General features: G+C 38.5%; 3 protein-coding genes across 8 annotated transcripts; 1 reads left to right on the top strand and 2 right to left on the bottom strand.

Annotated features, from left to right (window-relative positions):
* The first annotated feature begins 2,993 nt into the window (after positions 1-2,993).
* LOC148429317 (ras-related protein Rab-27B-like) lies at positions 2,994-9,024 on the top strand. Its single transcript, XM_088429972.1, has 5 exons — positions 2,994-3,146; positions 3,367-3,452; positions 4,676-4,779; positions 5,513-5,636; positions 7,207-9,024. The coding sequence occupies exons 1-5, from the start codon at positions 2,994-2,996 to the stop codon at positions 7,379-7,381; spliced, it is 642 nt and encodes a 213-aa protein (XP_088286098.1). The 3' UTR covers positions 7,382-9,024.
* Positions 8,358-18,234, bottom strand: LOC148429316 (alpha-N-acetylneuraminate alpha-2,8-sialyltransferase ST8SIA3-like). 2 transcript variants are annotated; one of them, XM_088429903.1, is made up of 4 exons: positions 17,817-18,234; positions 15,688-15,810; positions 13,572-14,129; positions 8,358-12,818 (listed from the first exon to the last, which is right to left on the bottom strand). In XM_088429903.1, exons 1-4 carry the CDS (start codon positions 17,963-17,965, stop codon positions 12,536-12,538), a joined length of 1,113 nt encoding a protein of 370 aa, XP_088286029.1. In that variant the 5' UTR covers positions 17,966-18,234; the 3' UTR covers positions 8,358-12,535. The 2 variants fall into 2 exon arrangements, with proteins under 2 accessions (XP_088286029.1, XP_088286036.1); XM_088429910.1 differs by lacking the exon at positions 17,817-18,234 and adding an exon at positions 17,649-17,686.
* Positions 18,235-19,135: 901 nt separating this feature from the next.
* LOC148429315 (cyclin-G2-like) lies at positions 19,136-23,872 on the bottom strand. 5 transcript variants are annotated; one of them, XM_088429940.1, is made up of 8 exons: positions 23,734-23,872; positions 23,300-23,417; positions 23,092-23,223; positions 21,376-21,629; positions 20,331-20,409; positions 20,167-20,265; positions 19,703-19,908; positions 19,136-19,545 (listed from the first exon to the last, which is right to left on the bottom strand). In XM_088429940.1, the coding sequence occupies exons 2-8, from the start codon at positions 23,414-23,416 to the stop codon at positions 19,455-19,457; spliced, it is 978 nt and encodes a 325-aa protein (XP_088286066.1). In that variant the 5' UTR covers position 23,417; positions 23,734-23,872; the 3' UTR covers positions 19,136-19,454. The 5 variants fall into 5 exon arrangements, with proteins under 5 accessions (XP_088286066.1, XP_088286057.1, XP_088286049.1 ...); XM_088429931.1 differs by having other exon boundaries at positions 23,300-23,443; positions 23,734-23,846; XM_088429923.1 differs by lacking the exon at positions 23,734-23,872 and having other exon boundaries at positions 23,300-23,485.
* Positions 23,873-23,943: the final 71 nt, after the last annotated feature.

Below are 23,943 nucleotides of genomic sequence, written 5' to 3'. Positions count from 1 at the left end.
TTCATTCAATGTTCTCCATTTCAGTGTATATTTAATATGAGGCAGATACAAAAATGTATCCTTAAATGTCCTCAACAACACAGCATGGTTACGTCAAGTTCAATGTGACTTTTTTTTTTTATGTGTCAGCTTAGGTTCACGTGATACTTACAGCCCAAATTCCTAATACATTGTTCTCAGGCATAAACAGGCAAGTCACTCCTTCAGTTAACTGTTATTCTAATGGTTCCTTAACATTTGTTATTTTGCACTACTTTTCATATTAATTCTAATGAAAAAAAGAAATGATTAAAAATGGTTGTGTTTTAATTAACACTGTTGGATTTACTTATGCATCTTTTTTGGACTCGTTTATACAATTTGTGTAAAAATTTAAAAAAAAGTGTCGATTTCACATTTCCGCATTGGCAATTATTAATAGTTATTTTTTTCAGGGGTCAATATGCATTTAACATCACACATGAATAGCTTTATTGACATTCTTAACTGTCTTAGAGAAAAACCGCTTACCCCACAAGTCACCTGACAAATCATGGTAAGTTCCAATTCCTGTTTTATGGTCATCAGTTTATCATCATAATTTTGTGCTGTCTGATTCAGTAAGTCATATCTCTTTTTTTTTTCCCCCTTCCAGAAGTAAATGCTATTGCTATACAAGTTGCTCCGCCCTCGAATCACATGAATTGAAGGTTTGGAGAATACACCACAACTGCAGAATGAGTATCAAGGCTGCGGTTTGAATGGATGTCGGAGCTGCTTCTACACTTGGGGGTGAGACCTATATTTCTGATGCTTGGAATTATGACTGACGAAAAGATGAAATCCAATTCTTGAGGACCATCAAATTGTTGTGCATGACATATTTTCATCTGAGTCCGATTTGTGACTCCTTTTTTTTTTTCTTTCTATTCTGCATTTTTATTAGTGGCTACAGACCAGTAATCAACTGCAGTTGACACGTAACCCCATATTGTCTTATTACAAAGCTGCTAATTTCCCCATTTAACCCTATAAATACCACTGAGAGTCAAGAGAAAAACAAGTGTACAAGAAATTGTGTATATCGACTTCTATCTCTGCAAAATTAATGCAAAATACTGTAATATTTTTTTAAAAGCTTGAAGTCTCAGATGGTTTCTGTCCTTGTTTGATTTTTTTTTGTTGTTGTTGCATGTGCTTTATTATTCTAAAACATGAATTCCTCACTTTGATCAGTTTCTGCACTTTGCCAAATTTTTCTGAGGCACTGGTGCCTAACTCTAGGCCAGAGAGGCCACATCTGGTCTGCCACATCATTCCATTTAGCCCTTGAAAGCAAATCATGCGTGTCACCTTCCATGATTTTTGCTAAACTTTTCGCAAAAATGTTCAATCTTCATATGTGATGAATAATAACATTAAGATGTTGCAAGCATTTTTTTATACAAACTTGTTTCACAGTTACCTTGAATTGCAATAACAAGATGATCGTTATTTATTGATGATCGTTTTTTATTTATGTAGTTTCAGCACTTTGATGCACATGTTTTTTTTGTAATACTTTTTTAAACATAATACATATATTTTTTTTATCAACTCGTATAAACACTGTAAAAAATAATTAATAGTCGTTGACAGTTGATTTATATTGTTTTTTTTTTCTTTTGTTAATGTTAGAAAGGTTACAGATTTAGGTATACTTATACAATTTGTACTGCTAATAATTGTATTTGTTGTCAGCATGTTGAGTGGGAGAGCACCAAAGATTTTCTCCTTCCTAGGGGGGGCTTGGCAAAATATAATTGAGAAGCACTCCCCTCGGGTGTACCGTATAATACATGGTGAGGCATGCTTTTATGGGGGAGGGAGGGGTCTCAAAGGTGTTTCTTCCAATGATTGTCGTTGATTACGTTTTGGGTCATGACTGACGGGCCCAACGCAACGTAAAACATTTACTACCACAAATTGGAACACTTTTAATTCCTTTTAAAACACTGAACAAGAACAATATCCAGATTCATGGTATGCAGTTTCATTTTATTGTATTCAGTCATCCGAGGTTTAATGAGTATTTGCAATGACTTTACGTACACCCCCCCCGCTGGGAAGCACTGCTCACACAATTAGAGCTTGCCCGTCTGCCTAGAACAAAACAACGTTCACATCAAAACGTGTTTGTTTTAATGTCTTCTTTGAAAATTATATATCTGTTTTGCCGGCCATTTTTAGAGTAAAACGTTTTGAAAATATCCGATCTTGAGTCACTCGTCAGTCTTAATGTGATATGAAATTACGGTATGCAATTTCAGACAACTACAGGTCAGCAAATGTGGTCATGCTGTACATCCTTGAGAAAGTGTGTGGCCAAATCCTGTGCAGTGCGACATAGTGAAAAGGTCGCTAGCACCAGTTCAAAATTTAGTGTAGAGCCCTCGCTCAGTATGGAAATATGTATACTTGTCTGTGCTCAATTGCATGACACTATCTTATCGAGTACATTTGGGGTTGTGGTTGTCAGACACGTCAAGCTCCCCAAACACCATCTCAGCTGCTGAAAAGAATCCTGAAGTGAACACTGCTGATTTGCTCTCGTTTCATAACATTTTATTCTGACTTTTGCATTATTAATGTGAACTTTCTGCTGCTTATTGGTTATGGTTCCTTGCTTTTGAAAGGGCTACTTTTCATCTTAGGGATATTTTTCGGAGAAAGGCTAAAACGCAACAACACTTTGCTCTGTTATTTTGCCTTGTGGGCCATTCAGCCAAATTTGATTGTCCACGCCATGTTCGCAAGCCCACCAGGAAGTGGCGGCACACAGTCTTGTCTATAAAAGGGGTTCTGTCTACCAAAACAGGAGAAGTAATAACCCCCTTGACTGCTCATGTGGAGCTCAGGCCGAGTCATGTGCTCGTCCTGCTCTGATCACAGCATTAAGACGCTGCGTTAAACCCACTTCAATCTTTTTTTTTCTCCCCCACCTTTTTTTTTCTCGTGGCAGGCTGAGCAGCACCATGGCTGAGTGGGACTACGACTATCTGATCAAGCTGCTGGCACTCGGCGACTCAGGCGTGGGCAAAACCACCTTCCTGTACAGGTACACCGACAACAAGTTCAACCGCAAGTTCGCCACCACGGTGGGAATTGACTTCCGGGAAAAACGGTTGGTGAGTGACGCTTTCTCAGCTATGTAATCAATAAAATCAGACATTTTGTTATGCACAAACTGGGATTCACTTTTGCCAAGCCAAGATTGGAGCTTTGACGTCATTCAATTGCAGTGATTGAAGAAAAATATATATATATTTTTTGTCAGTTATCATTTTATCATTATTACAAAATATCAATTTCTTTTTATATATTAATTCTTATTTTTTCTTTCTTCAGATGTACACAGGGACTAATTCCGATGGGGCAACAGAGAAAAACTTCAGAGTCCACCTTCAGCTGTGGGATACGGCCGGACAAGAGAGGTAAATATTAATCTGGAATATCATTTTTCATTCTTAATCTCATTATAATGCCTGTATGAAGGATCTAAAATGCATGAAACTGATGAGGAATACGCATTTACTGAACTTTTTTTACTGTTGAGTTGAAGTGAAGAGAATTTAGTGGCAAAAACATACAAACAAAAAAGAAGAGACACTTCTTGAAACAGAATATACTGATTATTTTCAAATGTGTAGTTTAAAACCAGATATAGAATTGAATTCAAAGAATCACAAATGATTACAAATAATGGAGCGGTGTAAAACGGAATTCAATGTAATACATGAAAAACAAGGCATTCAATGCTAACATTTAATTTTAACAATTCAAAATATCAAATAAAAACTACCTTAAACTTAATAGATGCATAAAAGATGAAATTAAAATATCATGTTTTTTTTTATATTCAGTAATCAACCAAAATTATGGTAAAAGCAATCAACCAATATTTGATGCTTAATGATGTTAAATAAGTGTCTTAAGATGAATTATTATTTGGTATTGAATCATATTTAATTGATCAAAATTCGCTTTAAAACATTATACTGTACTAGGGATGGTTTTTGAAACAGAATATATTGAAAAAATATCAAATGTGTAGTTTGAAACTAAATAAAAAAAATAATTCAAGAAATTACAAATATTACAAAGTGCAAGACTGGCAGAAAACTGAAAACCTAATAGATGCATAAAAGACTAAATTAAAATCTATGCAAATGTAAATTTTTATTACATTCGGTAATGAGCTGAAATGATGATGAAAACAACCAATATTTGATGCTTAATAACATTTAATAAGCATCTTAAAATGAATAAGCATAAGATATTGAATTACATTTATCAAAAGTATCTTATAAACATTATACTTAACTGCATTTAACACACTATAAATACATAGTACTAACTTAAATAATTAATACAATATAAAAGAAACCGTTTAAAAAAATTAAACAAATTGAATGCATTAAAAAGAAAGTAATTCATTAAGATTAAATAATAAATCAAATTAATTACATGCCAAATAAAAGGGAAAATAATTATTCACACAACAAACTTTTCCAGCCTCACAACAGCCTTGTTCTGAGATGCCAAATTGAATGCATTAAAAGTAAAGTAATCCCACAAGATTCAACAATAATTGAAATTAAATACATGCAAAATGAAAGGTAAAATAATTATTCAAGCAAAAGAACATTGTTTTCAGGTTTCGCAGCCTTACGACAGCCTTCTTCCGAGATGCCATGGGCTTCCTGCTTATGTTTGACCTGACCAGTCACCAAAGCTTCCTCAACGTCAGAAACTGGATGAGTATGTGCCACTTTATAGATAATCAGTTTCATTCGAGACAAGTGTATGCCTCCAGATATGTGGGAAAATTTGGGAAAGAAAGATGTTTTTTAAATGTTTTTTTTTTTTTTTTAACGGAAAAAAAATCATTGCTTAAATGGGTTGCAGAGGTGATCAAAACTGGAAGTCAACGCCGATGTTTAGTAGCAATGACTACGTCTTAAAATAATGGCATTTAGTAACATCTTTCAGTGATTACATCTTAGTGTATTGGAGTCATTAACAAGGTTTTGAGTCATTAACTGTTTTTCAATGTGCAGCAAACAGCTCAGTAATTAAGGACCTGCTTGCCACTTGAATGGGTGAATGAGTGCAGAGCAAGTGGAAATAATGCATCAAAGCACATGTTTTGTGCCAAAGAATTGGACTTAATGCAATGGCGTCTTTAATGTTTATCTTCACTTTTTAATTAGCAGCTCGGTTTATTCATGATTAGGAAGCTGCCTAGATGGGCTGCAGACAGGCGCAAAACAGGAAACCAAAGGTTTTTTTTTTGTGGCAGAAACATTGCAAAGCATTAAAGTTATTAACAGAGTTCACAACTTGATAACAACCGGCGTGATTAACTGGATTCAACAAGCTGCGTAAATAGACTGTTGAGCAACGCAGAACACATTTTTTGTACCTGTTCCGTTATTTACTGTTTTGTTTTACCATTCCCCTGCCTTGTGTTGCCAATAAACGCTCTTATCAGGTCAACTCCAGGCCAACGCATACTGTGACAGTCCTGATGTGGTCCTAGTGGGCACCAAGGCCGACCTTCGAAGTATCAGGGACGTAAGCGCCAGGCAGGCCCGAGAACTGGCTGACAGATACGGGTCAGTCCTCAAAATACATTTGTTACATACACTGTCTTTAACTTAATATCAATTATATACAGCACCAGCCTTAAATCATATACTGTCCGGTATGTGTAAGCCTATATAGAACGATGTTTGATCCTACAATACAGTGTTCCCTTGTTCTTCACTGTTACCCCCTCCACCGTGAAAAGTTGTTAAACCTAATACAGTAACTGTACTGTTATCCCTTCCAGTCCCCCCCCTCCAAGATGTCTGTTTATTACTCATTTAAGTTATTTGTGAGTGAAATTTTGGCGCTCAGGTGACCGAAACGAGTCCAAGAGAATCCGGACAGTTTTCAAAATAAAATAGCTTTTATACTCAGTGAATACAATAAAATTCTGTCCATAGTGTATAACACACCATCGTCACGATACAAACAAACTAAACGTTTGTACAACATGAAATGTAGTAACAAACACCCATGTTGCTTTTTTTTTTTTTTTAACTCATAAGCGGATGCTTTCGTGTGCACAAACAGCAAGTGGAAGATACGAGAACACTGGAGCTGTCGAGCGGCTGTAAACACGGAAACTAGTGTGTTGTTCAGTTGACGTCGTCACTGCCCCATGAAACGGAGGTGTCGTGATTAAATCAGCCTATCGTAACAGCTTGGAATTAACTGAAATTAATCAAAAACGCCTGAAGAGAGAGGCAAAACAACACAAACACTAGCCAACTCTTACAAGCCATGACAAGCTTATTATTTCTGGTGCAACAGGCGGTTGGGGACCTCTAATCTAGTGCACAGTTTTTCCTCACTAGTAGGCACTAGTATTTCTCCTACTAACATGCCAAAGATTTTCATGAAGCGCTCATTTGATAATCTCGATTTCCACCTGAAGGTTCATTCACTTCTATGCTCTTTATATAACATATATAACTGTTTTATATATATATATATATATATATATATATATATATATATATATATATATATATATATATAACTGTCTTACCGTATAACACTGGTAAGACAGTTCAAGAAGCTAGTCAGATTACTTGGACACACTCGTAGAAAGACTGCGGAGTAGCATTTTTCCACAACTGTATACAGTATTGTCATAAGAAGAAGACTTCATGTGTACAAGGAGAAAAATGCCAGGAGGCCACTACTGCATTCCGCTTATCTACTAGTTGGTTCAAATAGAGTCGTGAACCAGGTTTTTTTTTTTTTTTTTTTTTAATAGGCTTTGGTTGAGTACTGATAAGTCAAAGTGGCACAACTAGCTCAATTGTCATTTTAGTTAGAACAAAGAACATAGACTCTTAAGATGATGATCAAAAATATTTTATAAACTAACCACAGGGGTGTGCTAGATGACTGTTTTAGTGTGGCTTTAGGTTACAGTGAATATGAAAGTCGATATTTAAAATGATGGTTTAATGTTTAGTTCTGGCAATTACAAAGTTCAATTATTAATTATTAAGTTCTTGGAAAGCGTTATTAGTTTGTATTTATTTATTTTTTTTAATAATGATGCACAAATATGTTTGTCAGGCTGTCTTTCGAGTGTTTTTTTTTTTTTTTTTTTTTTTCCCCTAGCATACCCTACTTTGAGACGAGCGCCGTGACTGGCATGGGTGTCGACAAGGCGGTGCAGACCCTGCTGGACATGGTGATGAAGCGGATGGAACAGAGCGCGCCAGTGGCAGAGCACAATGGCGGTATGACAGGGGCGACGCAGGAGGTGGCTCTCTGGAGGAGGTGCGCCTGCTGACGTCATGCCTGATGCCATAGGACACTTGATTAGGTACACGCTGTCCAATGAGAGAAAATACAACAGTTGTATTAATTGTGTTGGAGCTCATTTGATGGTGTGGGTGTACCTATTGAGGTTACAGGCTGTTTTTAGCATAGATTTACAAAAAAAAAAAAGAACTTGAACTCATAAACATGCATCCATTTCCCATTGTACTCATAAGACTACGTGTGAGCTGGAACCTATCCCAGTCCAAGTAGTTGACTAGTATTATTGGACGAAATGTTTCGTAGCTCCAGGAGATAATTAGCATCTTGGCCAAGGCAAATATTTTCTCTGTTAGTTCATTCAATTTATATTTACATAGGGTGATACATTCACAAAAAGTAAAAAGTTTTTTAGCCATTGTTTACTGCTTGGCATCTTACAGAGAAAAACTTCTGTTCACGTTTTGGATTCTAGCATAATCTCCACACCATGTAGAATAGTCAAGACTGTGAGCTTTTTAGCGCCACAGATCATTATCGTTGCGGCTATAGTTTGTTAATTTAATGCTTAGCACAAAAAAAATATCCTGAATGTTTTGAATAGAAATGAAAAAATTAGCAAACCATCGCTAATATCTTTTTTTCTTTGCACTTAGCTAGGTATTTCATTCTCCCATAATCTCTGTCACCTATTGTTGAACTATAGGTGTTGTACTGTAAATACTAGAGCTAGTTAGCATCATGGGTAAGGTTGCTGATCTTTAATTTGTTTAATTTAATTTGTTACATTAGACTGTCTAGCCTCAGGTTTAAAAAAAATAAAGTTAAACATTTTTTTAGAAACACGACATGGTTAGCAACTAATTAGAATCTTGGATTATGCAATTGGCATATTTTTCAACACTTGTGTGGTCTTTTTTGTTTATTATATTTCCTGAAAAATAAAAACTTTCATTTGAAAGAAAAAAATATTTTTGGGATATTTGGAGGCATTGATGACATGAATCTACAGGCACATATTTATCATAGAATGTAATAGAACATTTAAATATACAGATGTTTTGGTCAAAACAACCCCAGCAGACCTTGATGATGTATATATGCCATGTACAAATACATAATTATGAATCCCACATGAGTTATGGGCAGGATATGCCCCGCTGCAATAAAATTAGCCGCACTTCCAGGGCTACATGTATGAATTGAGATGACCATTCCAAAAATGTCCATTGTAAATAAAATGTAAAAAACTGTTCTATATTGCCTTAACTGATTAAGCAAATAATGTATCATTTTTACAAAATAGTGTGATTCATTTTAATGCCAGCATTCTGAAGTCACGACTCTTTTGCCTTAGTGTGTGTCATCTCCCATTGGAACAGCCTATCATTGAGGTGGGGTGGATGGAGCAGCCAATCGTTGCACTGGGGCATTTCCTGCCAAGAACTCCAGTGGGTTTCATATTAATACATATATGACACTTGTCCAGAAGTCCCTGTATAATTGTGTTAGCCATGCAAACAGAGCAAAAAGTACTAGAAAAAATGTAGTTATTCTGTTAATTGTGGACAGACAGGCAGCCAATATGAACTCGAGATGTTTGCATTATTTTCCTTTTCATCACATATTTCGTGTTTGATTGTAGCACATAAAAAGTAACTGCACTTATTACAAGCATGAGAGATTCTGTTATCATGAACAAACATTCTTATATCCTCACAAATACCAAGAATTTGAGAGAAAAGATTTTAAAAAAATGGCACTCATTCGACTCAGGACCTTCACCCGGGACTGACAATCTAAAAACACTCCAAGGTCAGGCCTGGGCAAAAGCAGAGCAACAACACAAACGAACATTTGCTCATTGGGATGTTGCTTTTCCAGGCATTCATTTTTGAGCGGGAACCTTTTCTGTTCATTTTGTCCTTGGTACAGATGCAAGCAGACTGTAACAGTAAATAAGAGCATTTATGCATATCATAGCCAGGAGTGTTTATTCAAGAGGCTTTTTTTTTTTTTTTTGTGATTTATAGTGCCAATGCAAAGGAACTACCATGTTAAAAATAACATTTCCCAAATCATGCTTGGTGTTTATTTACTCATCTGAAGAAAGATTCTGCAGACGAATTTGCAAATTTAGAAGTAACCTTCCAACTGACTATAAGAAATCTGTTTATAAATTGTATTTCTTCAATGACAATACATAACGAAAGTGCAAAAAAAACAAGCTATCTGGCATGGTGAAGTTACCTTTTTTTTTTTTTTTTAAATACATTTTGGTTTGGCATTTATGAACTAATCCAAGATTATTTCCCTCAAACATTCTTTTTGGCGTACATTCTCAAGTGTGCTGACACCCAGACGTTCAGGCTCAGTTAGCATCTCTTACCCGTGACATCAATTACGTGGCGTATTATAACAAATAGCCTTTCGTCTTGGAAAAACAAAAAACATTTGTTTGGGAAGGAATTCCAAGCAACAAAAACAGCGACAACAAAAAAATCAATCTGAGCGTGCTCACAACATCCGGTCTCATGCCGCAAAGTCATCAAGCACGTGTTCCAGTGCCTTCCAGCTTTATAAAGATCACCGATTACTCTCTTGGGTGGCCCCATTTCTGACGAGCTCACTCACAAAAAAAAAATGCAGATCTGTGTGGGGTCTTGTTAAGACTATACAGCAAGAATACATGGAAAGAAGTTTGGGCATTTATTCAGCTTTGTTGATATTAAGTCTGAGGTCCATGTACTAGAATGACCTTTGCCCTCACTAATAAGACATTTAGGCACACTAAGTTGATTTTTTTTTCACCAGTATTAATGTCTCTCTCGTCATGCTCATACATTGTGATGAAATATTAGACAACTACTGCCTTGCAGTAGTAACACTACAAGGCCAAACTAGTAGTAGGTTATTCTTCAAAATCTTCAACGCATTACTGTTTTCCATAGTGGTCCCTGCGGCACAAAATTTCCAACATCACCCTCAATAACTGCCGACCAGTTTATTTAACACCAATGTATTGTTTTAAGAAATTGGTCAAACAAGAAATCCTATAAAGGCTCACACATATTTTACTTAGACCAGAGATGCCCTGAGCTACTATTTATTAATTATTATTTCTTTAAGTATAGTGCACCCTAGAATTGCCTTATTAATCTGGGCATAAGTTATACTAGTAAAAGGTCCTGAAGCTTCATATCAAGCATATGGAATGCATGCTCAAATGGAGTAGCTTCTCATTATGTACGATACAAAGTCGCTCGTGATACAGTCACCTGCAGGAAAATCTCAGTCAACGATACAAAGCTAGAGACCCCCATTAAAACAAGGTTCTAGAAAAGGACTCTTAAAGATTGTTAGTGCCTCTCGCATGCACCATGAGGCTCGAGTGGAGCATGCTCTCATAACAAGATGCAGCAAGTTGTCTGCGTATTGACACGAGGCAATAAAATCTCTCTTTTTTTTTTATACGTGTGTACTGTGTTCCGTCAAAGCGTGCTGTAGTGAAAATGAAAATCAAAGCTGTTGTTGAATTAGAAATGTGGTTAAAATCTAAGTATTTTCTCAAGATTTCAGCCAGGCTAGCTTGCGATACTACACCAATTCTGTCACAAAAAGTCTTAATTCTAAGAAAAAAGTGTTGAATTTACAAGAAAGTTGCGAAACGTCTTCATTTTACAATAGTAAAGCCATACTTCATGACAACAACAAAAAAGTCAGTTAAGAGAAATCTGTTTTGCACAAATAACCTAATTTTACCAGGAAAACCTTTTGCAGAAAAATAAAACACATAAAAGTACTATTTAGTTCAAATCAGTTTTATTCTATTTAAATTACTATATTTTTCCTCGTTTTTTTTCCCCCCTGTGATATTGTATTGTACAAATTTAGTTTATTCCTGCAGTGACCCAGCACGGCACGCAATGAAAATTTGGCCATGACATCATTCTTATGTTAACCAGAATAGCTAAAGACAGCTGGCAATTAGGAAAGTGACACTAAACTTGACAATACTACAATAACAACATTTTTGTAAATATATATATATATATATATATACTGTATGTATGTATATAGATGATCTCTCTCTGTCTTTGTGAATTTATGGCTTATCATTTGGAATGTTATTTTTCTATCCAAAAGGTTAAGAATTGGGACACTTGTTGTAAAAGTGTTGTAAACAAGAGTAGCGCAGATTGTCTGACAACTCATCTTGTAGCCAAAGAAGGTTCCGCACCTTAGCGGACGCGTCCAATGAGATTTCAAAACACTGATCGAGCTCCTTCCCTGAGATTAGGCAGTGATTTAGGTTTTTCACCAAAAAGCCAGGCCTTAAAACGCAGCTAGGACTCCAGGGGAACCTCCAAAGTCCAACAGTTAGCCCATCTATTTTAAATATCGGCAGGTGACTTTGAACAATTTCAAGATAAAAACAGTTTTGTCTATAATTAACTCTTTAGTACCAGCCATTTTTATATCATTCTTTAGCCTAACTTGAAAAAATATTTAGAAAAAGAACCTGGGATTGAATTGCCGGTCTCTTAAAAATGTCAAATTTTGTCTTTGGAGTTGAATGATTTCACTTTTTCACATACAATTAATACTTTTAGAAACATATTTTTCACTTGCTCTCAACTGAAAATGACGTAATGCGCTGAAGGCTCAGGCAACGACCTATCAATTACGATTCATTTCATGAACATAACCTGACTAACGGTGAGCCGTGATTGGTCGTTACCCAAGCTTTGATTACAGGTGATGCCTTTTTTAATCGAGTTGAAAATGGGTTTTTAAAGGTATTATTTGGACATGAAAAATCACTGAGCTATAGATTATAGAAAAAATATCAATTTATTACTGCAAACAATGGCAAAATTATTTTTGTCTAAATATGGATGGATGAACGTTTTGTCAAAGATAAAGAGTGTCATACTATTGCCACTATTTCTTGTAGTGGAACTGACGAATTCGTGAGTTGGGCTTTTGTTTGTCCTTGTGGAGGTTCCGCCGTGTTGGCCACTGCCAGCAGGCATGCTGAAGGAGCGTCACAGAGGTGACTCACTGGATTTACTTGACACAACAATATTGAAACCGAGCAAGGCGAACGTGTGAAATGAGAGCTTGGCATGCGGGATCCGGGCGCGGCGTCATGCGCAATCCCCCTCCCCGTGGTGACCGCCATCTACATGCAATGTGTCAGGCTGAGCTTGGTGACGCCATCGCGGTGCAGTCGGTAGAGCAGCTTGAACTCGCTGGGCAGCTGGTGTGTCTCCTGCCATTTGGTGGTGAACTTGGTGCCCTTCTTGTCGTAGTAGTGATAGGGCAAGTCCTTGCCCGTGTTGGGGTCCCAGCCGAAGGGCCAGAAGCCGTACAGGTGGATCTCGTCGCACATGGCCGACGCCAGCGTGTACATGAGGATGCCGGTACTCAGGCGCTTGGGGGAAAGGTTCTTTGTCTTCCAGTATCTATTCCAAGGATAAACAAAAGAGATGTATAAAGAAATACGGAAACTCATTCCCTGGACTACATAGTTCACTCATTAAAATGATATAGAGAGTCAAACGTATGGGAAGGGAGATGAACGACAAATCCTTTTGTGGTCTCTTGGTGGAATCCTTTCAAAAGTAAATGAATTTTCTAGGACCCCAAGGTCTTGTTTCTCTGAGTATCTGGGAGGCATGTTACCAGTGGCTCTTGCTGAACAGTTGAGGCGGTAGGCTAGATATTTATTGGGGCTTCGTAGAGTAAAAGTCTTCCTCCGATGGATGCAGCTTCCAGATCTCTTTGGTATTGCTCATTTAAGTGCCTGTATGTATGCCACCAATATCCTATTTACTTCATCACTTCTCACATTTATTCCAATGATACCTCTGTAAATGAGGACACTGCTTTCTCTCGTTGAGTCAATACCATGTGGGTGGTTATGATGGATGAATTTTCAATAACCTTTCCCCTTCAGCTTCTACTTTAGTGCTAGCCCTTATGCTAATGGTAGCGCATATAAAGAATTTCGGATGGATGGGGCTGAGGGGTTTAAGGAATAGACTGTAAATCATTTGGGCCCTCCCAACGTCAAATCCTGTCTACAGACTACTCTCAAACGATTATTGTTTTGTTTTTTTCTATTTGGTGATTTGAGTATGTAAAGTATATTCTGTCAGAGCTCGGAGCGGTAGAGTTTTGCAGTATGTATATTATAAACAATCCTGCTGTCTTACTTGTTGACGTCGTGCATGATGTTTCCCGGCCAGGCCAGCTCCACTTTGAGCTGGCCCTTATGCTCAACAAAGAAGTCCACCAGTGTGCGGGTGACGGTAGCTGATGTATGCAAGAAGAAGGCGGGAATCCACAGGATTGCGCCCTCCAGCTTCTTCAGGTGTAGGAAGAAGTTGTTACGATCCTGGATAGTCAGCAGGTTGTTGTAGTACCTCTCCAAGATGCTGGGGTTGAAGGTGGTCAAGTTGGTCTTGCGACCCACATCCTTGGCGTACACCTCGGTTGGGGCAAAGTTGCAGCGAAAGACAAAGTCGGCGCCGTCAATTTCGGAGCCGCACTGGCTGCCCGTCAGGATGCCGCTGTTGCCAACCACAGCGCAGGTGCCGTAGTGCTTGTCGAGGATAGGTGAGGCATCTGGAAGTAGGGACTTGAAGTTGTTGCTGATGGAGAACACGTACTTGTGGCTGGAGTAGTCAAAGTGCATCAGCTGGCCCACGCGCACGCTGCTTTTGGTCAGAGAGAAGTTGTGCGGAATGTCGATGAAGTTGAAGATGTCTTTCCTGACATGAAAGTACAAACACTTGAGTTTATTGGTTCTATTCAGGATAGCGTTTCATGTTGCCACTACATGTTTAAACAGTGAACCCAATTCCTTCATTTGAGGAGGGATGAATGCAGTCTTTCATGCTCAAAAAAAGATGGTTATCATAACCAAATGAAAACCACAATTCTATATGGGTGAAAACAAGAAGTGGAGAAACAATAAAAAAGGAAAAAGAACAGGAAAATTATAGGGCTACCTTTGTGTACGAGAAACAAAAAAAAAAACATTGGTGAAACTGTGATAAATAGCCAGCAAAACATGCAGACACGATATAGCGATACTCAAAACGCATAAATTCTTTATCCTCTGCCAAGAATGACATGCTGCAGCTTACGGAGTCAATTATGAAACACTTCTTCATGCTTGTCTCTATTTCTGAATTGTACTGCCCCCAGGTGGGGGCCAAGGCATGCACAGCAGAAGGAGCAGTGAAATCTACTTTAAAATGAAACAAAAATGTGAGAAATACTATTTACTAGGGATGGGTGAGTACCGATACCAGGTATCGATACTTTCTTTCCTGTTGTTTTACGATTGAGAATTCAAAGAATACATGCATGCCTGATGTCCTTTACAGTGTCATTTCTATATATGCATAGAAATTAGTTGATGAAACAGATCATCTTGCACAGGGTTTGTGGATTAGTCTGTGTTCAGTCCACATTGCACACAGTCATGTCAAGCGGAGGAGAAAGAAAACCTTCCTGGAGCATGCAAGTTGCATGTATGGAAGCAATTTGGCAGCTGGAGATGGAACAGGTCTTTGGATAAAGCAGGTATTTAAAAAATATGCAAGAGTTTTGTTATATTTATCTTTCGCACAACGCTAAAACGATATGCCAAGGAAGCCGCAACAATTTACTGTAGCGCTGCACTGCAAAGACCAACTTCAAAACAAACACAAAAATAATATATTGACATACATCCAATAGCCTTAAGAGTTTTTCTCTTTTCAAGTTTTTTTTTAAGTGATCTTTTAATGGATTAAAGGAATTTTTTTGTATCAAAGGTACCAGTAGTATCGGTACTTGGTATCTGCAACTACTTAGTAGTAAAATATAAATAAAACACCCCTACTATTTACAATCTACTTAATCATATTAACAGAGTATGTTTTTAAGAGGGGTGGTTAGAACTGCTTTAAGTATTTACCCATTTAACTAAATACAGAAAGACGATTTGAGATACAAGTGTAGTGACAAAATGGATTAGACTTGTATCTCAATGCACCATTATTTGCGTAAATAAACACATGCGTCATTGTACTTAAACATGTTTACTCTCCAGCTGAAGTAAAGCAACTGGCCTCACTTTTCTGATACGTTTGTATAAATCCCACAAGAACGCACATATCACTCCAAGGGGTATTATCCCTCCCAGGGTCTGGGAGTTGGAATGTCCCCTTGATTCTTCCAGTCTGGGAATTTGCTCACATCTTTCTCATTTCTTTTAGCTTCAGTGAACAAGGCCGCATCAAATCAGCCACCACGAGACACAGAGCGTCTTTATCTTACCTCTGCTGGAAAAAGGCAGTCTTGTTGAATTTCCACTTGGACGGCTTCCCTTGTAGCTCCTCGTTTAGGGCGTTGGTCAAAGGGATGAAGGAAGGGTCCAGGAAATTCATGGCGAACTGCGATCTGATGAGGACAAATAATCAGCATTGCGCTCGGAATGATTGCTGTGTAATTATGTTAGTTCCATCCTCATATACCATCTCAAAGACTAATATTTTGTAGTCCAATGACATTGCGTGCAAGGTTTTTATGTCATTTTTATCCAAAGCCTACAACATCATATGAATGATATTTATATAAATCATCATGTAAACTTCCATGTAGCCATCTATGGAAAGTAACAACTCATGACCCTCACCATTCCACATCATATGCCATCTCTATCACTTGATTGCTCTCTGGAAAGTGAGTACTCAAGATAGATTACCACATCATGTGCTAGTTACATAATTTGCATCAATCGTCCAACCATCTATTCAATAGCTTGTGATCCAAGGCATACCACATCAGTCACCATCCATTCAACCATTACCATCCGTGAATAAAAGGCATAAGAAACATCACCCTCGTCCATCTGTCAATGAAACTTCATGATCCATAGCATACCGCATCATGTTTTCTTTCTATCGATTAAACTTCATGCTCCAAAGCATATCACATCATGTTTTCTTTGCCAAAGCACCACATCCTGCATCCCACCAATCGTGTATCCATCCTTCCAGTAACCCATGTTTCAAGGCATTCCACATCATGTGCCATTCATCCATCTACCTATGGAAAGTGATGACTAATGAGCCAAAGCATACCACAATATATTTCATGTATCCATCCAAGTCATGATCCAAAGTTTCAGAGGTGGGCACTCAGTTAGCACTGACAAACTGTCCGTTAGTTTGTCACAGATGGACCAATGAACGACAGGAAAGCTAAAAAAAACAACAAAAAAACACAGCTATAACACAGCTGACTTTACTGGGAATTTCTGTGTTTGTGCTCCCTTTCTGAGTCATGGTTTCAGGAATAAAAATGCCTACTTTACTCGACGTTGCTAAGATGGATTATCAGGCTGACCAAAATGTAAGTAATTTTTATAATTAACTATTAAGAGATTGTGTTATTTTGCTTTTTAAATATGTTTTAAATAAAGAAATTGCTTGCTGATAAGCGCATGGAATGTGTTTCCACTGTAAGGAGGTCACTCTTTCAAATAACCATTGGGTGCACTGCAGAGCAAATTTACAATGATTGGCTCTTGGCCAGATGAAAGATATAAGTTTTTTAATTCCCTAATTAAAGGTGTATTTAGTAAATTCAAGCTCAGCAATACTTTGTTTTACTTGTGGTGCGTGTGACAGATGAAATTTAGGCAAATATGAATGAAAATGGCCATCTACAATAGTTGGCCAAGCAGTTATAAATGATAACCAACATCTAGCAATTGGATGTTTTTCTTTTTATTAGACAGTGAGAGACTTAAAAAAAATTAATTTTAAAAAAAACTTTAAAATCTTAAAATTAACATGTTTTGGCGTTAAGAAGGCGCAAGCTAACGCCGAAATATGTCAGGTAAAACATCTTTAAGATTTTAAATTTTACTTTTGAATTTGAAAATGTTTAAGTCAATGTCTGATAAAAACAAAAACAACAGTTGATTTTAAACTATTAACGGAATAAAGGTTGTTCTAGTAATTGAACATGTTGCGCAAAACAATGCTATCCAGTGGACATGATTTTTAATTGCAATAAATTAATTTCAGTGAGTGTGATTTACGATGGTTGGCGGCGGCGAGAAGGGGTTGACGGAAGTTGCCGAAGGAAAGGCAGATAGACTATTAGAATTTTCAGCGTGACAAAAATGACGGACTGACTGACGATGGGAGCGTGGCACTGACGAATGTCGGACCAGCAAAAAATGTAAGTTACCCACCTCTGCAAAGTTTACCACACCATGTTTCACCTACCTAGCTAGCGAGCTAGTTGTCTTTCTATCTAGCTCGCTATGAAAAGCAACAGATCATAATTCATAACATATCACATCATGTGCTATCAATGTTGCACGCCAGCCCCTTCCTCCCCACCCTCCCACCTGGCTGCACCTTTCCCCACGCACAGCCCCGCTCATCACTCACCGGAAGCCCGCGTGGAACATGATCCTGGGGCCCCCGACGGGCGAGCCGAAGAGGCTGTCTTTCCGCAGGGACACGTAGCTGATGAGCGACAGGATGAGCACCGCCACGCACAGGATGATCAGACCCAGGGCGCGGGCTACGCGGACCATCTTGGCGAGGGGAGCGGCCTCACTCGGCGATCGTCGTCGTCGTCGTCCGGTCGAGCGTCCGCATCACCGACGCGGCCGCTGCTTCTGCTTTTGCGTTTTCCACCGCTGGTGCCCCGGCGCTCATCCGTGCCGGTTCATTTCGGGCTACGGGTGTCTTTTTTTCGGATGCATGGTGAGGATGACGGTGGTGGTGGGGATGGAGCTCGGATGGTTGGCATTCCCCCCCAAGTAGTGCCTTCCTCCTCCTCCTCCTTCCTCCTCCTCCTCCTGCAGGCTTCATCAAAGAGATGGAGCCAGGGTGCGCGCGCGCACGTACGCGCGCACGTGCAGGAAATCTGGTCCAATAACATAATGGAACTAGGGGTCTTATGCGCAGTAATTAAGATTTATAGCGGAAATTTACCACCCGCAACAGTAAAAACTAACATGATAAAGGACCTCCAAATATTTAACCCACATTAAAAAAAATAAAATATATGAACCTGATTTAGGACTATTAGGATGACACAAATCATTTGCGCTGGCTGTTTTTAAATACATTGTAAATACTGAAACAAATGAAATGTCACGGTGTGCGGTAGGACCCATGAGCACTTGAGGCAGGTTGGAGTTGAGACTCGTCATTTAATCAAACAATGGAAGTTCGGCCAGATATAGTATCTGGATTCCAGCAGATGAAATACGGTAAAGCGTCCCACTTGGAGTGATTTTTCATCTCTCAAGAGGAGGCCCTCGAAAGTGTTGTACGCTAGCGGTACCATAAGATGTATATTTTCACATTTTCTACAGAGAAATGTGTTTATTTAGTTTTTAGCTGGTACAGTTATTTGATTTCACTTTTAAACACGATACATTTAATAGATTTTGTTTTCAAACCTTTGGTAGTATTTTTGTTAAACATAATGGAATGCATATTTATCAAATCATTAAGTTGTTTTGTTCCTGTTATTTGTTCAAACTGCATAATTTCAAAGTGGCTGATAAGTATACTGTTTAAAGGAATAATATCCATGCCCTCTTTTTTTGGTGCTTTACAAGAGTTTTTGCAAAGCAGATTTTTTTTCCTGGATGGAATTGGGATTTAAAAAAGAAACAAAATTGCATTAAAAGTAACAATTTTATTTTTCTGAAAAATGTCATATTCACATTCCCTTTGTGATACATTTAAATAAAACGTCTTCCCCACAATGTTTTTTTTGTTTGTTTTTAGCAAAATTATATTAGTACACAGAAAAAAGCCCTCATAGCACAATTTTCACATTAAAATGTCACATTTTGAACATATAATTCATTTATCACTTGCCTAATGCTACTTTACATGTTTGCTGAGAAGAGTGAGTCTTTTGTTTGTGTCTTTCTCAAATGTGTTTCGCATTGGCACAAAGCCACCAAGGAGTTACCCGAAATATTGCATCACCCCCATTGTTGAGATAAATTTACTAAGTGTGATGCAAGTCAGTTTGCATGTAGAAAAACAGCCAGTTCTGCGTCACAAATAGGCGGTGGGGAAGAAGGACCCTTCACCAACGCTGCCAAGAGAGCCACATGGGCTGTCTTCACCGCTACTCGTGTCGTCCTCACTGTGAGAAACAAATGTGAATAGATGAGATTTTTTACTATGTTTGTTTGTTTCATTTTTTGCAAGCTTACAATTAGTAAAGACTAAACCATGTTTTACTTGTGCTAAAAATGACGACCGAGTGAAATGTTACTGAACATAAAAAGTGTTATGTTGACCGTAGTCTGTGGTCCCAGGTGTCCTCTGGTATGGTGGGTAGGCGGGGTTTGGTGCTATGGGCGGCGGCATGCAAACCCTGCGCCGTCCTGCGGGACAAAACCCAAACCAGCCGCCTGCCGTTGGGCTTCTGGCACCGAGCCGAGCGGTACTCGGTCATGCGCGTGGAAACCAGGTGCCGCCACTGCCGCAGATCGCCGTCACTCACCTCCGGAACAATGACAAAGTACATTTAATGCACACCGAGGTAAGAATGTGGACAGCTGTGAAAGAGGTTCTGCATGGGGTTATTCTAACAAATGCCAGCTCGAAAAACATGCAACTGGTGTGCTATAAAATAATCGTAAATGTCCAATTGTCATTTGTATTTTTCACCAAATGCGTCAATAGAAACGTATTGACAAATTTTCTTCGTAAAGAAAACAAAAGATACATTGAAATAAAATGTACAAAATGGAAAAAATACCTTTGCAAGTCTTTGCAGCTGCTGCAGCATCTTGGACGCGGCGGTGCTCTGCAGGTTTTCATACTCATGGGCAACAAGGGCGAGGGCCAGCACGGACGGCTGCGGCCAAGACACTTTGGTTGGCGCCACTCCCATAAAGTCACTCTGACAGCGTGAAGCCTTACTTTTGCTTTGGAGAATACGAGTCGACACAGGCAGGCTTTCAGCTGAGCTTCCAGCTTCATGATGCTTGGGATGGCTGTTCTTTAAAAGAAAAAAAAAATTCTGTGTAATTAAGAGCAAGAAGACGCAACTAATTAAACCCCAGTAATCCTTATTCCCAAAGATCAGAGGGAATATATGACTGTGAATAATTCCTATGTCCTCCTGAGACACATCTTATTAATTTGTGTACACTGTAGTGGACATTTGATTTTGGTCTATATCTTTTGATACATTCAAGTTACCGTCCTAAGTCCTAGTCTCCTCAGTACAGGATAGCCTGGCCTTTTTAATGATGCCTTGTGTGTTTGGAGGGGATGGAAATAACTTTGCCGTGTTGCTGAAAAAAAATGGCCGCAACTGCATACACAAATGTATAGGGTGAGTCTCATGAGGATAAGCTATGTTTGTATTGTGTGTGTTGCTGTGCTGTGTGTGTTCAAGTAGCAGGCATTTGAAGGTTTCTAATTATCAACACATTAATGCTAATTTCTGTTTGCTCGTCAGTGGTGGTTTGCATTATATTAGCATTTAGCTAGCAGACATTTGTCAGACAAATATAGTTTGGTAAATTCTATGTAAATTCTTTGTAAATTCTATTTTTGACATGGCAGTTCAAATGTGTTGCTTTTATGTAAGTTATTTGAACGTTTATGATCAATGTAAAATCTCTGCTAATTCCCATAGCTTGGTACTACCATAAAGATAATTTGTCATTGTTTTGTATTTACAAAATGTATTACCATTTCAGTGTCATTGTATGATAAAATGTAAAGGGGAAATGGGGGACTTTCATGTGCAAACCGAATCATTTTCATTGAGATGTCTGATCATATTAAACTTAGACAGGGGTGTGCAAAGAGTGTGTGTGTGTGTGGGGAGGAGGGGGGGGTCTGCTTCCGGGCGGTACAACAGGATGTACGTAACTAAAATAGGGAAAAGATGGAATGTGTTTGCAATAAATGGTTGTTTTCCGAACACTAGATGAGTAGGGGTGGGCATGCCTACCCCTCGTCATGGCATACGGCACTCATAGCCGTACAGAAGAGTTGCAGAAAGGTGAAGGCCGTCACCGCGGGGGTCTCGGGACCCAGCTTCTGGGCCAAGATGGTCTCCATGCGTTGGAGGTCCGACACAGTAAACTTGCTGTTGCTGATGCGAATGAGCTCCCGGCCTGGCGCCACGTCTTCGGTCTCCTCGGTGGCGCCGGCCGCCAAGTGGAGGCAGCACACGGATACGCACGACACGTGTTTGGGCTGCGCCTGTCACAATCCACACATAGGCTACAAGTCAGTCTCGTGACCAGATGCTAAACCGGCACGGTATTCCAGGAAGTAGGTCATTTCTTTGTCCCTCAATATGGGTTAATATAACAGAAGGAACTTCAGGTAGGAGGAGAGCGGTAGAAAGTCAAAACAACAATTCAGCAAACAGGCTTGCATTCGGATTGGATTCATCGAGTTTGACTGTTACCATAGTGACTGACCCTAAATAACTCTTACCCGCCTCTCCGCACCAGATGATTCAGACTTTTTTGCATCTTCGTGTTAACTTCCTTGGAGTTTTCACGTAACCTACTTCGTGGAAAACCCCACCAGCCAGCAGAAGTGTTGTTGTTGGACAGAGCTGCTCATGATGTTTGGACCCTCAACTTACACTCTATATTATTTAATTATTATTAAAAAAAATCAAAAAATTTTAACATAAAAAGTGGTAACTACATTTAGTGTATTTATTTGTTACTATGTTTTTCAGTTGATTTCATTATTATTAAAAAAATTAATAATTTTCTGACAAAATTTGTCATATATCCATTTTCTATAGCTGCTTATCATCACTAAGATCACTGGTTTGCTGGTGCCTATCCCAGCTGTCTATGTGCAGTGGATGAAGGACACCCTGAACTGTTTGCTGACCAATTGCAGGGCACACAGGGGCGAACAATCATTCACACACCCAATCACACCTAAGGACAATTTAGAGTCTTCAATCCCCCTACCATGCATGTCATACACACAGTACTAAAACCTTTATTTCATTCAAGTTGTTAAATGTACTTCACCAAAAAATACATTAAAAAAAAACAAAACAAAACAAAACTATAGTTATTATTACTATGTATAATACATTACAATTAATCACACACATTGTCTCTTATTACTATTATTACTTCTATTTAATTTAAATGTTTTTAATTGTGTTTTTTAAATACATTTTAAATGTAAAGAATGTATTTTGGCCCCCAACACACACTTTACGGCAGTCTGTATTATAAATGTACGTTTTTAAAATTAGATTTGTAATTTATTTTAAACAAAAAAAGTCAGATATAATTTGACCCTAAAAAAGAAACAGACATTTGATCCAGAGACAGTTCATTTTTGTTTCCAATACTTCATGTATGAACGTTAAATGTGGTTAGCTTCTTTCTACACTTGGATGACTGATCAAAACACTAGTCTTATTCTTAGTTTGAAAACATTGCCTGTGTTGTTAACAATGGTTTTATGATGGCTACAGATTGATCCCATATGTTATTACGTTTCCGATGCCCCCGATTTAAATATTACTAATTGTTGGCTTCTTTTTACACTTGCATGGCATTAAAAAATGGTATAAATATGAAATAAACATCATCACACATAGTTTGTAATGGCTCAGTTTCATTCTGGAATTGATTACTTCTGTTTCCCATGTTTCTTGTGGGATTTTTGACCATCTTACCTTCATAATTGTGAGAAATCGGTCGAACATATTGACGGCTCGTGCAAATGTTTGCGTGCTGTAGTTGAAGAAGTTAGTCAGACCCCAAAGCTCTTCCACTCGAGCGTCTCTGCATTTGGCTGACACGGCGCTCTGAATATTGGAGGTTATATTTGCATTCCTAAGAAAGCCAAATACCACATAGAGCAAAAGTGGGTCAGTGGGTTACCTCAGAGGTCTCCATCATCTTCAAACCAGACTTGCTGGGAAGGAACTTGCCCTCCCGTGCACAGCAGGACTTCAGCTCCTTCACCAGAGCCTTGTCCAGTTCTCCAGGGTCCCTCATCCTCGAAAAGAACATCTTTTTGGAGCACTGTGACTCATGCAAAAACATAAAACAAGTGTGTGTACATGTATGTGTGTATGAGGGTAGGAGCCGCTCTTAAAAGTCAGCCTTAAAAGGAGGCCACACCTGCTGGGTGTCACGTATCACTGGATGACCACCCACTCAAAACATCCACAATACACAACTTGTACGAAATATCACGCGCATGAATTAAAAATCGTAAATAAAACCACATTAATATAATAAAAATATAACATATCTCCTGTGGAAGCAAACTTTTAAAAGTGGTCAAAATACCAAAAGGTTTAATCATTTACCTCAGATAAGGAAGCACTTTGAAGTATAAACACTCAGGAATGCACGTGCATCGTTAAAAAGTTAAGTACTGTACTGTAATAAAAACATAAACGCCACTCGTGAGATGAACACGAGACAAACAAACTGCTGATAGGCTAGTAAACTACGATACCCGTCATGCACCTTCAGACGAAAACCGTTGGCTGGTTTCCGGCAAGAGATGGCGGTGT

This window comes from Hippichthys cyanospilos, chromosome 1, assembly GCF_059441005.1.
Source record: "Hippichthys cyanospilos isolate Australia breed blue-spotted pipefish chromosome 1, RoL_Hcya_1.0, whole genome shotgun sequence".
NCBI lineage: Eukaryota > Metazoa > Chordata > Actinopteri > Syngnathiformes > Syngnathidae > Hippichthys > Hippichthys cyanospilos.
Note: the sequence above shows the minus strand (reverse complement) of the source record. Positions and strands in the feature narration are given on the sequence as shown.